The 16699-nt window shown below is 28.1% G+C and overlaps 1 protein-coding gene across 7 annotated transcripts in view; it reads right to left on the minus strand.

Annotated features, from left to right (window-relative positions):
- The window catches only part of LOC102671973 (matrix metalloproteinase-14), a 45817-nt gene that overhangs the window by 16946 nt on the left and 12172 nt on the right, over positions 1 to 16699 (minus strand). For all 7 annotated transcript variants that reach the window (XM_006609947.2, XM_006609950.2, XM_031515346.1 and 4 more), the window contains one exon: positions 690 to 813. In XM_006609947.2, the coding sequence (XP_006610010.1) occupies positions 690 to 813 (124 nt within the window). The remainder of the gene's footprint in view (positions 1 to 689; positions 814 to 16699) is intronic.

The following is a 16699-nucleotide window of genomic DNA, read 5'->3' on the forward strand; positions in this document are numbered from 1 at the left end:
ATAATCAGAATCATTTTTTTTTCTCTCGATTCAACTCGCGGTTGAATAATAATTATTCGTGCGAAACAGATATGACGTTCGCGTCTTTTGACGTATAGGAAACGACTTTTGGAATTGGACTCTGATATCACGCATACAAACGCGCCGCCATTCGCAACTATTTCATTACTACTTCCATTATTTTATCAAATTTAATAGTTGTCACGAGGTTTACAGTGAGTCAGAGCAAACAGAGCAAACACCGAACGAATGCATCCGTTAAATATGTGATTCACGCATTCACGGCGACTATTATGCTCAATTACAGTTTAATATAATACGATCGCAAGGACATAAATAAAATTTAATTGATAATGAAGTGAACGAGATAATCTGTCGGTTGATTACTTTAAAGTGGATCATTCGAGGAATAAGAGAAAACTGGAGTATTATTATAAATTTTTTTTTTTTTTTAGATTATTCGATTCGATCAATTTTGCGAATTATTTTTAGATTATTCTTTAATTTTTCAATTATTCTTGAATCATTTTTGGATTATACTTGGATTGGTTTTCGAATTTTTAGTTATTCTTGGTTAATTTTATTGTAGAGTTTTTATTAAGCTTTTATTGTTTATTTATAAATTTTAATTGAATATAATTATTATAACGTTAAAAAATATGTTATAAAAATTAAAATACCAGACTTACCTGTTATATTCAATCCGGCAAAAGCTTGAAATTCCGAGATTGCTTTAGAGAGTGTTTCCTCGGATATGATTCCACCACTTGTTGGATTCATAGGTTGCAAATATCCAAATTGAGAGAGATAATTCTGTAACAGATGTAAATAGTAATTTTATTTAATAATTTTTTCTTTTTTTCTTTTTAATTTATAATTCATTATAAATTATACGAAAAATATATGAATTTTGAATTGTTCTATTTGAAAATTTTTTACTGACATTTTAGTATTAAAAATATTATAAAAAGATTCGTGGTATCTCGATTGATGATCGCACCGCTAGATTTCGCACGCTGAAAAAATATAAATGGGACAGATGGTGATGACCGAGGGGATTGACCCGACTAGTGACTATATTGTGCTATGATACAGTTATTTAACCACGACGACTAAAGGAAATTAATATTCTGGCGAATAAAGCGAGCCGCGTGTACGTGTTTCCGCTTTCCTTGTCTCTTATTTCTAAGCTGAATCATTGTGAATTTCGGTTTCATCAAACAGGTAGACAAAATTTGTTAATTCATGAATCACAGCATGAAGAATGCATGAATAATGAAGTTTATTTGTTAATTTTTACAAGAAATCATTGAAAAGTCGCGAATAATATCGAAAGATGTGAAAATTATTCAATAAATTATTAACAAATTATTATTCTCGTGACGTTTTTTCAATTTTTCAATTTTTTTAAAAATGATAAATGGTATTGTTCAAAGAAATCCGTATTTCGAGTTTTAAAATAAAATAAGAAATATTATTCATCTGATGGATTTCTCTTTGTCAATCATTTCAAAGCTTAAGATTCTAGAAAACTATTTCTTTTAAATCTTTTTCAAATAATGAAATAGTATCTATTTTCTAATGGAACACATTCCAATTGGAACGCTCGATAAACGTGCATTATTGCGCGTTCTTTTAAACCTCTTTATTGTTAGCTAAATAACATTAAATTCAACGCCGAACAAACGCCAATAAACCGTGAAACGAGCAATAAAACGTAATTCTAGCCTCGACTAGACTTCTCGTAAACGCGAAGTTATGCCGTGACTCACGATGCAGATAAAAGAGATATTCATTCGAATAATCGAAGTGCAGATTGCGTTTATGCTGCACTCGAACCATCACGCGGATTCGAAGTCGGGAGCGGAAGTCTTGTTGAACGATGATGATTCATCGAAATAAATTTTTTGTGCTTTTATTTTTGAAAAACTATATATATATATTAATTCATAATTGAGAATTTTTTAATAGATGGATTTTAAGAAAAAACGAATTTGGAAATTTGGTACGATATTTTTATTATTCCGTGGAGATATGGTTTTGGAGAATACGTCGATGGTTCATTCCACGAATATCCATTTTTCTTTTTTTTTGAAATTTGAATTTTTGTATGCAATATATATAGTTCTTCATGTTGTATAAAAGTCACATTTATATCTGTTTTATGAATTTATGAAAATTATATTTTTATTTATCGCTTATCTTTGAATGTGTACGTACCATTGAATCTTTAAACCTGTTTTTCTCGAAGATATAAGAAAAGTGGATGTACAATATTTGTGGAGATGAACCATCGATAATATAAATTTTAACGTAGAAAAAATGAAATAATGCGCAATAAGAAAGAATTTTTTATAATCAATTTTTGCTGTTTTATTAAGTAATTGATAATTACAATAGATCTTCAATTAATCAGTCTCTTCTCTGATTAATTATTAATGAAAATAATTTCATCAAAACATTTGTTAACATAATAATTTCATTTTTCTCACTATTGATGAAACGTCAATTGAAAAAAACCGACTGGTTAACTTATACTTGGAATTTAAAGCAATTTTTTAAATGGCTACAGAAATTTAAAATCTGTATTATAAGACAAGATTATTCCATTCTTCGAGTATTATTTTTAACATGATGCATTCCTTTCTAAACACGTAAAAGGATTTCGTCCAGAATTCCACGAAATATGGCTTCAAGTGCATCGCTCGAGCTCCAGGGAACGTTTATGTAAATTAGCTCTGCTCTTATGGATCTAGACTCGTATGTAACGTATGTAAGATCGACGAAAATAAACATCGAGATTTGCATAAAAAAAGAGAGAGAGAGAGAAAAAAAGGACTACTATAATTTTATTTTTAAAAAATTGTGCGCATGCATGTTAATTTAAAAAGTATTTATACTTCGAAGAATTGAAAAAAAAAATACATTAACAAACATACTCTTAAATATTCGTACAAAAAATTATTTCTCTCCACGTGTTTCTTAATTATTTATAATCAAACAGAAATCTGCTCCATTTTCTCATCATCATCATCCATCCAATTATCTCTAATTACCAAGAATTCAATGGATAAAATACGTTGAGTCATGTTGAGAAAGATAGATAAGAAGAAGATAGAAATTCCCCAAAAATTCTTTGGAAATGGGAATAAAAATTCTTCCACGAAACCGTTTCTCGCTACGAATAAATTTCTTTCCTCGTAAATGGGAAGTTTTGACCACGATCCTCGACCAAAATTCCTCATCCACACCGATAGCCATCCGGTGTCAATGATTCAAACATGGATCACGGTTCCGTGGCTTACGAATCTCGTAATAAACCCGAGCTGGTTCCGAGAATAGAGTGATTTTTATGAATGAACGTGAGCTCGCGTACTCGCGAGAGCGCGTGTGTCACGCGTGAATGGCCACTCCTTCCAAAGCCCTCGTAACAGGATCGTATAATACATTGCTGTTCATAAGTCATTCTATGAGACACGTTCACAGAGATATGATCGAAGCTTTGAAACTACAAGAACCTCTAATTAATATATTCGCGAGATACTTTTGAAGGATTGATTGTATGGATAGAAAATGGAAAAAGAAAGTTGATGTACAAATTATATGAGAAAAACTTGATTACATTTATTTTATATTTATCAATATTTTAATAAATCTTTGTCGTTTAAAAGCGTTTCGGTAAAATTTATAAGTGTTAAAAAGAAATTAATGTAGATAAAATAATGTTTATATTTCATGGAAGCCCAATATAGAAAATCAAAAATAAAATATTCTAATGATTGAAAAAAAAAGTATTTCGAAATTTCAATTTTGAAATATGCAAAATATCGCGATATCGATGGACAAACAAATATTACATTTTATTAGATCAATAAATTAACGAGTATCCAATGACTTATGGACGTGAGTGTACATTTTCGATGTAGGCGAATGTACGAGTCAGGAAACTACTATTTCTGAATCATCATTCGTGCCTCTTCTTTCTTTTCTTCCTTTTTTTTTTCTTTTTTCCTCGATTTCGATCGTGACTCGAACACTGGGCAAAATCGTTGGCGGAATCCAAGGATTTCGTATCGCCATTGACGAATACTGGCGGGTGTGGGTGGAAGTGAAGAGACCCCGCGAATGATCGCGAGTCGAGGCACGCGCATGATCGTCATCTCGTGATTTCGATTTGTGGTATTCGAGTATCGTGTTTCATATAATAATGCTTTTTATAAATTATGAAGAATTGGTCATTAAAATTAATTTTGGCACGATACCTTTCGAATGAATTTAAATTTTAAGTGCACTCGAAAATTTGAAAATAAGAAATGTGACTATGAAAACGTGCAGTATGCTCAAGAATATTAAAAATGATCAGAAATGTAAACAAAATATAAAAATTCTATTTCTTTATTCAAAATTTTTCATATATTCGTAATGTTATCATTTAGTTTTTGAAAATATGGTATTTTATATTAAAATTATCATATATCATAGGATATTTTGATTAATTCTTATTCGAATGAAATATTATTCGAATAAGAACTTGACATAGGAATTTTTTGAAGATAAGTTCTTAAAAATATGAAAGAAATTGAATTTTAAGAATGTAATGTAAATACAATAATCATACGTGATGTTGTACAATCTGTACGATAATTCATATACACGATAAGTTAACTATAATATTCTTTCTGTTTTATGACGAACAAATTCTTCAAGGCAACGTGACGAATCGTGGGTGTGTTTAATCGCATTAGTACCCAACCACTCTGTTCTATCATTATAATTCTTCGATATCTCTTACGTACAAGGTACGATATTATTTTAATTTGTACACGTAAATTTGCTAACGATATTTTTTTTACAAACAATCTTCACAAAGACAAAATAATAAATCGAGATGTATTAAATCATTAGATCATATAATGAAGTGCCTTGGATCTTGAAATTTTGTCTTGATATAAAACATGAAGTGATTGTATATTATTATATTGTATATTTATTATATTTTTTACTTAATTAAATCAAAATTATATTTCTCATGATACATGTAAATATAATATTTTGATATACATCTTGTTTTGCAAGTTAATCAATTCTATAATCAGAATACAAGATATTCAATAACAACATGATAAAGAATAACAAATCCATCTTAATATTCCCAATGTCGAAACGACTAATTAAAATAATAATTAAAGAATCTTATCATTTTCGTCTTTGGCGATAAGAGCTTGAATTAGTTTCAGAGAAGATGTTAGATTAAAAAAAAAAAAAAAAAAAAAAAAAAAAAAAAAAAAAAGAAAAACAAGAAAAAGAGGAAAAATAAAAATCTAGAAGACATGTGTCGTAAATTATTGTGACATTGCATTGTAATTACACGTGCGAGTACGTACACGTGAAGCAAAATCGAAGGAAAAGAACGCGATTGCGTGATCCTCACGGTCGAAACGAGGAAGAGAAGAAAAATGAAACGTCTAGAATTGCTCGAGAACATTTTTTCCATCTCACGTAGCTTGTTTCTGGGAAGATCTTCTTACTTCTTCGTGTCATTCGCTTCCTATTGGCAAGAGGATGGAATGTTGTAATCTAGTTTAGTTTAGTTTTCATAAAATGGGAATAAATGGAAATATTATTGAGATAATCGAGATAATTGAGGAATCGAGAAGTTATCGAGATAATTCATATTTCGACATTTTGATTGACATAAGAGATCTTGATATTGATGAAGATATCTAAAATTTTTATGATTTTCGTAAAGCTAAATGACAACTATGATACTATCGATGAAAAAATTAACTTGATTTTCGTGTGTATGAAAGAATTCTTTTCTTGCAAGAATATTTTTTTCATAATTTTTTTAAAGGTACTTTAGTCGAATTAAAATAAGATACCCTGAATATTATTTATAATATATTTGAGATGCTTTCATTTCCATTTCATCATAAGAACGAAAGATTAAAAGGAAGTTAATTGCAAAGATCAATGAAAAGTCAAAAATGAAAGTTGTCAAGCTCTAACTAACACTTGCTTTTGGAATTTATGTATTTTCCTGGATGAAAATTCATGTTAGAAGACGATTTTCGAGCTTGTCGATTACAAGCCATGTAATCGTGGCCCTTTTCTCGAGGTTGGTTCACGATCCTTGCAAATCTGCAAATCGATAATCGTCACCGTTGACGTAATTACCTGTGGCTGGCCGTTCTCGGGTAAAGCACGAGACTTTATACCCTGCTACCTTGAGAAACGTGCAGGGTACACGATAATACAATTTCAAATTACAGACCAGCTCTGTTGCTAGTTTAATGTACAACCTTGAGAATTTTCGCTGGATCGACCATGTAGATTTTGCAACTTTCAGCTTTTTCTTTTTATTGGTATATTTCTTCGTGAATTTAATTTTTATGGAAATTCCTAATACAGTTAGAAAATTAAGCATTTTGTGGAATATAATTTGATTCATAATATCATGAATTTCCTTCGTTCTTCGAATTTATTACATTAAATAGCAAAGAATAACGTAGAATACTATTTTTTATTTTTAATACTTTATATATTTTTAACTCTTATCTTCACAATTTTTTGTCTTAATTCAAATATTGAATAATCTATTTCTATTATTCGAAGAGAAATTGGATTCCATTTTGAGATAGCTCAAATGCTACCCTTTTAGAATATATTGCATTGGATAGAATAATCAAATAATAATAATAGAATTTGAAATGTTTGAAAAGTAAATAGTTAAAAAATTAATCGAGCATTGTTATTAAATGTTCATAGATTTATTCGAACTAATATTCGATATCTTCTTAAAATTAAAAACATATATGACTTTATATCACATTATAATATAATTATAACATAAAGAATTCACAAATTGAAGATACAAATGCATCCATAGACAGATTCTTTTAATTAGAATCATTCTATCAACACAATAGACAACTTGCAAAACTTGGTGAACGAAGCGATAACCGTAAAACTCGTCATTCGCCCCGACAAATCGCGCTTAAAGCTCCCGATCCACGTAAACTCAAAAGATCGCATTCGTATCGCGTTCACCTGTCGAAAAGTTGACATTTTGATTGGGTCGAGTTATCAGGTATGACGCATGCCCCGTTTCCATGACCCGATTCCAAACTGGCACGGATTTCGTGTTACCACACGCCGTCTAATAATCGCTGTTTTCTGTTTCGTAATGATCCCTCTATCTATCCTGCCCATCTACCTTCAACACTATCGTTATGCGCGTGTTCATGTGAAAAAATGTATACGATAATGGAGTCGTATCAAAAAAAAAAAAAAACAATTGCAACCGGCCGACAACCTATTTACGTTGAGGTAATAACAACGGTTGAAGCCTATCGATCCCGGTAGCTGGACGCACCGTGAAATTTGTTGCCGGATGAGGAGATCGATTTTTAAGCGGAATTCCTGCGTAGGCAAAACCGTTTGATAAATTTAACGGCGGTGGAAGGAAGTGGGTAACTGGGTCGACCGATGTATCAACCAGTGACCTTTCCGATTAGAAGAGATAGAGGCTTAGACACCTTTGGCTGAAAGGCCAAACGTGAATGCAAATTTCCCGAGCATGAAAAACCGCGACTTTTAACTATCTTTTGGAAATCAGAGATTCGGGGAGGGTGTAGCTTGGGGGATTTCGGTGGGGAGAGATCTTGAAGAGGAGTCTTGGAATCTTTTGATCTTTGCGCGTTAAACAAATAGAATGTTGGAGTTGTATATTTTACAATGACTGTTAAGAATCTCTCGAAATCACGCAAGAAGAAATTGATTTTTTTAATGGAGAGATCTAGCGATGGATAGCGATTCCACATTTTATTACTATGAACTTTTACTTTAAGTGGATCGATCGTTATGAACTTAGTTACAAGTTCAACATGAGAAGATTTTGTGGAATATTTTTATAAGATGAAAATTTAAATTTAATTTTATCAGATCTCCTTTGAAATTATTCGTCACGATATCGATGTAAGAAAATGAATTAATATTTATTTCCTTGCATATTATTTATCGAAGTCAATACTAATAGTACTTCATCGTGAAAAACTATGGACTTGTAAAACATTTCTTGAAATCACGCAAAAATGGTATACACGATTCTTTTAGGACATAAATCTTGCAATATTTCTATCCCTTTTTCTTTGAATTTTTATTTCAATCAAAAATTCCAAATAAATAGAAACTTTTTTTATTCTTCAAGTTGCAGAATGAGGTGTATAAATTAAAAAAAAAAGTATATTTTTTCTTTATCCATAAAATTCATTATATAAAATCCTATTTTAATGAAATAAAATATAACTATTTACTATTATGCAAAATGAATATCTGTTAAATACAATTATTAATTTTGATTGTTCATGTAATTCCGCCACGCAATTTGCTCGATAATTGAGGGCACGAAGCAATGAAATGTCTCTTCTTGATAGTTAGGTTTGTCTACCAGGCGGGACTTTATCGCGACTTGTTATCACTGATAGGAAAGTATGCGTATACGTAAACTAAATGTAATATAACGCATAATGAAAAAAGAACAACGAAGGCTTTCATACAAATGTTACAAATATTACATATTTTTCGTATTATGTATATATATAGTATCGTTTGATAGTGTAACATACAAGTTATGATTTTAAAAAATAATGCATGTATTTTTTTGAAATTTTGAGCAGTGGTTTAAATTTATTAGGCATATATTTATAATTTTGTATAAAATTTATATAAATTTGCATTTTTCGTAGATTTTTAATACATAATATGATTATAAATTATATGTTTTAATTGCATGCAATTTTGAGAATAATTATGTATTAATCATCGTTTAAATTTATATAAATAATGATAAGTATTTTATTTTTTCAAATTCATTTTTACTGATTTTTGTTTCTAATTAAAATTTAGAAAGATATTTTCTTTAATTAAAATAAAATATATTACAAGATTAATTAATTATATTACAAGATTCTGGAATTATTTAATTTGTTAAATTGTTTTTCTACGAAAAAAAAGTGATTTATCATATTCTGCATGTGATTATTTTACAAATTAGGAATTATATGAATTCTAAAAGTTAGCATTTTTACTTATTTAATAGTTCAGGATTTGAAATTTTAGAATTTCTTAAAGTATGTGTGCTAATTGAATAATTAGAATAGTTATTCAATTAAATGTAATTTCTAATCACGAAATTAAGAAATGATACATGAGTATACATGAGAAATTTAGCTCAGCCTTTAGAAATATTTACATAAAATATAAGAAATTACATTTTTATTTAAATTTAACGACATTAAAAGAACGTGGAGAATAAATTACAATGCTTGGAATATTTTTACATCCAATATCGACTAACCAAAACTCGTTTTCCTCAATTAAGAATAGAAAAAAGTAGGATAAATTCTATTTAAAAATAGGTCAATTCAAAATCGTTATCTTATTTTACGAAAAATATCTTTTCAATTAAATGTAACAAAATTTCATTAAAATTTAATATTATAAATATATACATATAATTTAAAATTAGTAATTATATATCACTTTAAGAACAAAATACACAATTGAAAATAATTAGAGCGTTGGTTTCGTTTAAATTTTATCACGTGCAGAATGATTTTATCATCAGTTCAAACTTCATTGCACAGATTGTAGATTATTTTTTCTTTCCTTTCATAATTTTTCTTTCGCTTTATTCGATTTTTTTAAACATCCATGTTAATGTAATATTTCAAACAAAATATAAAATCCTCCCCTTCCCTTCCTTTTCCGTTATTTGAAATACCTACGTTATTTATAATGATGGATGTTATTCAAAGTGCATGCTCATTATTAGATCGATTTATCGACGTACTTTTTTATTCGTTTTACATGAATGGCTAGGTCAACGACATTATTCCTTGTTATCGCATGTGCATGGGAAAGAACAGATACGACGTACCCTGATTTTCAGTTGCTTGTACAGATCGATACTATGAAAATCGAATGTATTCGCAGTTATATCCACATCATTTACAAGGCCATATCGTTATTTTATTTCTTATTATTTATATTTCATTATATTACATTTTTTTTCAATTAAAAATCATTTTCATCGTTAAAAAATTATAATAGATCAACACGATGAATTTACACGATGATTTAATTCTTTTTAGAATTTTTGTATATTTCTACAATTATTCTTTCTTTTTTTTCTTTTCTATACTGCTCTTACGTTATATTATATTTTATCTAATTGTATATTTAATTATGACTTTTTCACAAAATCATTTATATCCGTTGGAAAATATTTGTTTATCTTCCTCCACTCGATCACAAATGTATCTAATCAATTCAAGTGCTCGTATTTCGTATGCAGTTTTAAAAATACAATTTCTTACTTTACGATGCGTCTTATTTTTAACCGGCAAGATCACCACTATATTCTAGAATAATAATAATCAAAAATACATTTCTTGATCCCAAAAATAATGAGTTAAAAATAGACTTTTTTTTTTATCCAATTTATGCAATTTAACGTAAAACATGTAAAGTACCTAACGTGACCGGATATTTTTCTCTTCTTACACTTATATTTAACAAGAATAAAACGATCGTTGAATCTTACATGTTCTATACGTGACATATAAAAGTGCCTTCTTTTTTTTTTTTTTCTTTTCTTTTTTTTTTCCTCTCCGAGAACAACATCGCGTTTAACGGTGCAGCGGATGGGATCTGTTACTCGAGAGGAGAAGTGCAGAAGAGGTATCGAGTAGCGACCCCGACCTTGAAGAGGTCTTTGTCGACGCGCACGCCATCAGTATTCAACGCCTTCGCATCTTCTGCCGACCGTTCCTTGAATACCAAACCGATCCCCGATCGTCCACCGTGCAGCTTTGTATCGCTGAACAATATATTTTCGCGTACTCTTACTCGACTGCCATTGTATTAACATTTTTTTTCTCTTTCTTTCTTTTCTTTCCTTCTCTCTAAGAGACATCAACAATCGATATATCTTTTGCGCACTGCAATTCTGTCGAGCGAATGAGTATTGTTAAGTTAAGTCTTGGTACCGATTTTTCTTTCGGTGTGTCAGGATGAGAGTATGGAAAAGGATGAAATTAGATGGTGTATTAAGGGATAGATTGAGCTTTGGACTTTAATTTGGACGGTGGATCGTATTGATTGATTTTTAGAATTTTAGGTGGAAATTAATTTTGTTTTAGATAGGTAAATTACGTTTATCATTGAAAAGAGATTAATTGTACGGAGAATATTGAAGTAAAGAGGGATTTGAGATACAGAAATTTTAAAATTTTAAAGAAACTAACTATTTATCTGTTATTACAAACAAAGATGGTAATGTCAAGTGTAAAATATTTGAAAAATTTGATTATCTATTCTTGAATCTTTTTTAAAAAATTGTGTAATTTTTCTTCAACCGATGTAGAGTTCAATGATCATCGTCTTTCATTCATTGTAAACATCATCACGTTGCCAGCAACAGGGAAAGGTTGATTCAAACGATTGAATTGTATTGCGTGGAAAATGTAGCGATAAAAATAATTTTTAGAATCAATTTTAATATCTCGTGTGATAAGTTTTATATCTATAATAAGCAATATAGAATATCATAAATCAAAATTAAATTAAAACTCTGTAATCGATATATGTTATTTTGCTATATTTTCAAAATCAGTGAAATTGAAAGGAAAATTCTTTGAATATACTTATACATTTTGCATTATTCATCAGCTAATCATCATTATTTCTATTTTAAAAAATAATTATATTAATTAACTCCAAATCGTATAATCATTAAAATTAGATATTCCTATCTTGTAAGATGTTAACGCATATAAGTGAATCCTAAAAAATTTTCTCCATCATTTCGCGTAACTAATTTCGGCGAAGCGCGCGTTTTTATTGCGTCAACGACACTGAATTTTAATAAGAGAAAAAAAAAAAAATCAATACGACCTCGTAAAATCATACGGTGCCAATCCCGCAACAATCTTCCACACGATACATTTTAATTCTGTTCACCGGCATATTAAAAAAACGAACGCCGCATTTGGGATTATTCCTCAATCTGTTATCTCGAAACTATTCCACGAACAGGTGCACGCAAGATTTTAAATTGGCCTTTTACCTAACCCTAATCGTTAGTTGGGTCGAGTAAGGTCAGTTAGGGTCAAATACCTGTAAATGCTTGATGATCCGAAATTTTTAATGAAAATTTTGTATATAATTATTTATATAAATTTTTGTAAAATATAGGATACGAAAACTTGAATCGATTAAATGGTATTTCTTTCTGATAAGTGAATCGAGAGTTGCATTATAAATTGAAGCAAAAATCAGGCTTTTATAATATAATTTTTGATTACTTTTAAAAAAGAAATTTAATATTACACAAAGTATTATGAATGATTTAAAAATAACATTGAATAATTTGTATTTTATATTTTGATGAAATTTCTGATTCTGATATTTAGAATTTATCATATTTATCAATATATCATATTTATTTTCTTGTTCGAAAGATAGTTATAAAATCATTTATATTTGCTTCAAACTGAAAAAAAAAAATAAATAAAAAGATATGAAGAAATACCATTTATCTTGATACTATACGATATAAGATATGAAATGTTAAAAGTTTATTAAATATATATATTACATTTTATTAAAATATTTATTAAAAATAAAACATATGATTTTTCTTTAATGATAAAAGTTTATATTTAGGAATTTAAATCAATAGAAAAAATCCAATTAATTGAATAACTAAATTTTTTCTATTTTATATTCATTCAGAACAATTCTCGAGAGAGTATCGAATCATAATAAAAATTATATGAGAATTCTATCTCTATATCTATAATAATAGATCTAAGTTCCATTAAAAGTAAGCTCTTCAAGAATATTCTACTTTCTAACTAAAAAATAAAAATTCTTAAACAAATATAAAAATACTTTCAAGAGCAATTCTCTAGATTTTTACTCTAAAATAAATGTGTACCTATAATTACAGTTGGAATTATACACGTAACCACGATTCACTCCTCTTCCTCTTTTCTCGGTCACCGGTGTTTATATATTTTAAAAGCTCGAGGTTGCCGACCTACGACCCCAGTTACGATATAAACGGTGTCGCAATCGGACGTCCAGAAAACAGGCGATAAAATAACAATGAATCACCAGTTCGGTTTGCAAAAAAGTCGCTGATTCAACGACACCGGAAGTGTTAGGTCGTTTCGTATCGCGGAGGTCGATCGAGACGCGTATCGAATCTTTCTTTTCTCTCGAATTGATCACGTATCAAAGATCTCGGATTACGTCCATCAATGTCACGGGATGCAAATAAGAATTATCGTGATATATTCGTGACATCACATTAGAGAGATGATGTTCCATCGGATAATTAATCAAGTGTTTTCCAGGCAAAATCTTTTAATGGAGAACCGTTTTGCATTGATCAGGATTGTTCTTTGTTCTTCTTTTAATGGGATTGTTCCATTTCTGTAGGATTTTAGTAAGGAAGTTATAGAACGTTTTATGATGTAAGTAGAGTGATCATTTAATTGTAATAAAGTCTTGAATTATTACGCGATGTTTGAATATTAATGCGAGTTATTGTTATTTAGATTAGTTAGCTTCTTTATCTTTCTGGGTTAAAACTATTTCAAAACTAATTAGATACATATTATAATTTTTAAGACTGCATAAGAAACATTGATTTACACTTATAATCGACAATGTACAATATACACGATAATCGCAATTAGTAATTATAAAAGGCATTATAAAATTAAAAAAATTGAAATTAGTTTTAGGAATGAATGAATTAAATATTATTTTACTTGAGAAAGATATCATAATCAAAATATAATCAAAATAAAGTTTTTATTGCGAAAAGAAGTATAAGATATAATAACATTGATTGGAATCATTAAAATATTTTATCCTGAGATCTTTCTCTTTACAATTTTTAAATTTTCTCAATTTTTCCAAGTTTTTAATTTTCTAAAATTTAAAAATTAATTATAAGAATTAATTTTATATAAATATTTAAAATACTTAAAAGTAATTTGTTGTAAAATAACGAAATATTAACTTGAAAATTTGATAATTATAAATTAATGAAAAGTTTATCAATTTATATTAAATTGAAAACTTCTTACGTTGATTTTAATTTATTAATGAGGAAGTTAACGTGTTGTGCAATAAAATATTTTTCTTATTTTTCGAAAACTTATCAGATAGTAAACAATTTTTTATTATAAAGGAAATAATAATTGACTGCGTATTATTTGCATTCCTTTTTTCTCATCGTTAATCATTGCATTAATTTGACTCTCCATTGATTTCTAATGATGGCGTAAATGATATTAAATAAGATTTGTTAACAAGATTATTATTAAGATTGTAAATTTTGCATCTAATTGAAGAATTAAAAAAAAAAGAAAAGAAATATTCTTAAAGTTTAAATAATAATAAAATTCTGATAAATATTCTGATTCTTATAAGTATAGTTGAATCTGATTAAATAGATTCGAATTTTTTTATAAATTAATATTTTAAAAAAAAATTTTTGCATTATTATAGTATACTCATATTTTTTTTTAAAAGTTCGAATATTACTTTTTAATTCAATCAATTTTTTCAAATGTCAAAATATTTATAATTCCAACTTTATAGATATTTGTTAAAAATTCGAAATTATAATTTATTAACATTATAATTTAAATACTTTATAAATATTATACACAGTAATTCTTGCATTAATTTCAATAATAAAATTCTATAAAATTAATTATTTTTACATTTAAATTTATCAATCTAATGATCTAATCATCAATATTAATAATTTCATATAATTTACAAGATATGAATATTAATATGTTCAAAGAAAATGCTAACGAATTCGAGGAATTAGAATTTTCTTCTCACCATTCTTCTCTCGATTACATTTATTATATTTCCAGCTCATTGCGTAACTTGAACGTGAATCACATGTACAAATATGAAAATCGTGTGGTAAATTTATTTATTTGTTCAAAAATTTGATACACGCATTATTTATGTAAATAAAATTTACAATGACTGACATTTACTGATTAAAGTCGTTAAAGTCTCTTTGTCGTCAAAATTACTATTACAAATTTCATATATATATTATGATATTAATATTCAACAAAGATATTTAATAATTTCTATATAATATAAAAAATGATGAATTATATTTTTATTTCTTTCATTGATATTTTGTAAAATTATTAGAATCAAAATATGAATTGATGATTGAAATATCAAGAAACTAATTGTAAAAAAAAAATCAATTTCTCTAAAAGTATATTTATTTGATATTCCCGCAGGGGGGACTAACGAAACGAGCTTAAATTTCGTCTTCGTGAGTCCTTTGGGGAGTTGCGACCCCACGTACCCGAGCAAATTCCCATTCAAAGATTGATTCTAATAGAGTTAAATCTTACCTAGCAATAGACATTCGATTCTTAATTTCTAAACAACGATTCAAAATTTCCAAAACTACGAAAATTTCGATATAATTCGAAACTCTCGATAACTTTCTTCCAAGATTTGGAAATCTTAATATCTTTTGGAAATTTCCAGAGTTTCGATAACATTGTACATAATCAGGATCAAGTCAATCGAAAGAAATAGCGATATAGGCGAGATTATATAATTTAAATGCATTTTAAATGCATTCGAAAATCATCAATGTGGAATAACATCGATAAAAATGGAACAAAGTATATTAGATATCGATATTTAAAAATCGAAGAAAATATCTTTATGACAATTCGTATTTATGTCTGTTTGAAATCGATGTGATTTAATAATCATTATCATTTTTTCTTTGGATGGGAGTAAATTTTGCGCAACGATGCGATTATACTTCTGCGTCTAATTAATCATTCGAGACACGTCGAGTAATGATCAAGTGCGATTAGTAATTGTAATAAGCCGTTGCCAAGAGCATAGCTATCTTTGCATTGGTAAGCATCTTCCGCGAAGCCTGATAAGACACGGAAGATCGTATTGATTGATTTTTATGATTTGATTAGTCTGTGCGTTTCTTCGCATTGCAAAATTCGAATCTCTTTGCTGTCATCAACATAATATTTTTTTTTTTATCATTTGAAACATTGGTTTAAATTTTTTTTAAATTTTTCAAGCTTGTATTTCAGATTAGGTAGAGGTTGAGGAAAATTTTATTAAAGAGAGGATTTTTATTAAAGAGAGGATTAAATAGTTATTATAGTCTTTTCGAATGATGACTGAATTATCCTTCATTTACACGCTTCTCTGCAGAATGTTCAAGGTTGATTTATAATTTATAAGAAAACTTCATTTGTTGCATTCTAATAACGATGATGCTTTGTTAATCATTAATAATGAGAACTTGTTTTTATTTTAACAATGAAAAATTAAATATAATGAAAATATAAAAAAGAAATAAGGCGTATTTTTTTTTTATTATTTTTTAGTTGATTTATTTGTAAAATTTGAAAGGAAAAAGTAAATTGTATATGAATAATTATTTCGTTAATTACACGAACCTTGATGCTTGCATTACTATGATTATTTTTACATAACTAATATCGAGTTAAAAATCTAGCGACCATATTTCGATTTTATTTCAATTCTTTTTTCTTCTTTTTCTTTTTTTTTTTTTTTAATTTTATAGATTTAG

The sequence above is a fragment of the Apis dorsata genome, unplaced genomic scaffold, assembly GCF_000469605.1.
Source record: "Apis dorsata unplaced genomic scaffold, Apis dorsata 1.3 scaffold_67, whole genome shotgun sequence".
NCBI classification, from domain to species: Eukaryota; Metazoa; Arthropoda; class Insecta; order Hymenoptera; family Apidae; genus Apis; species Apis dorsata.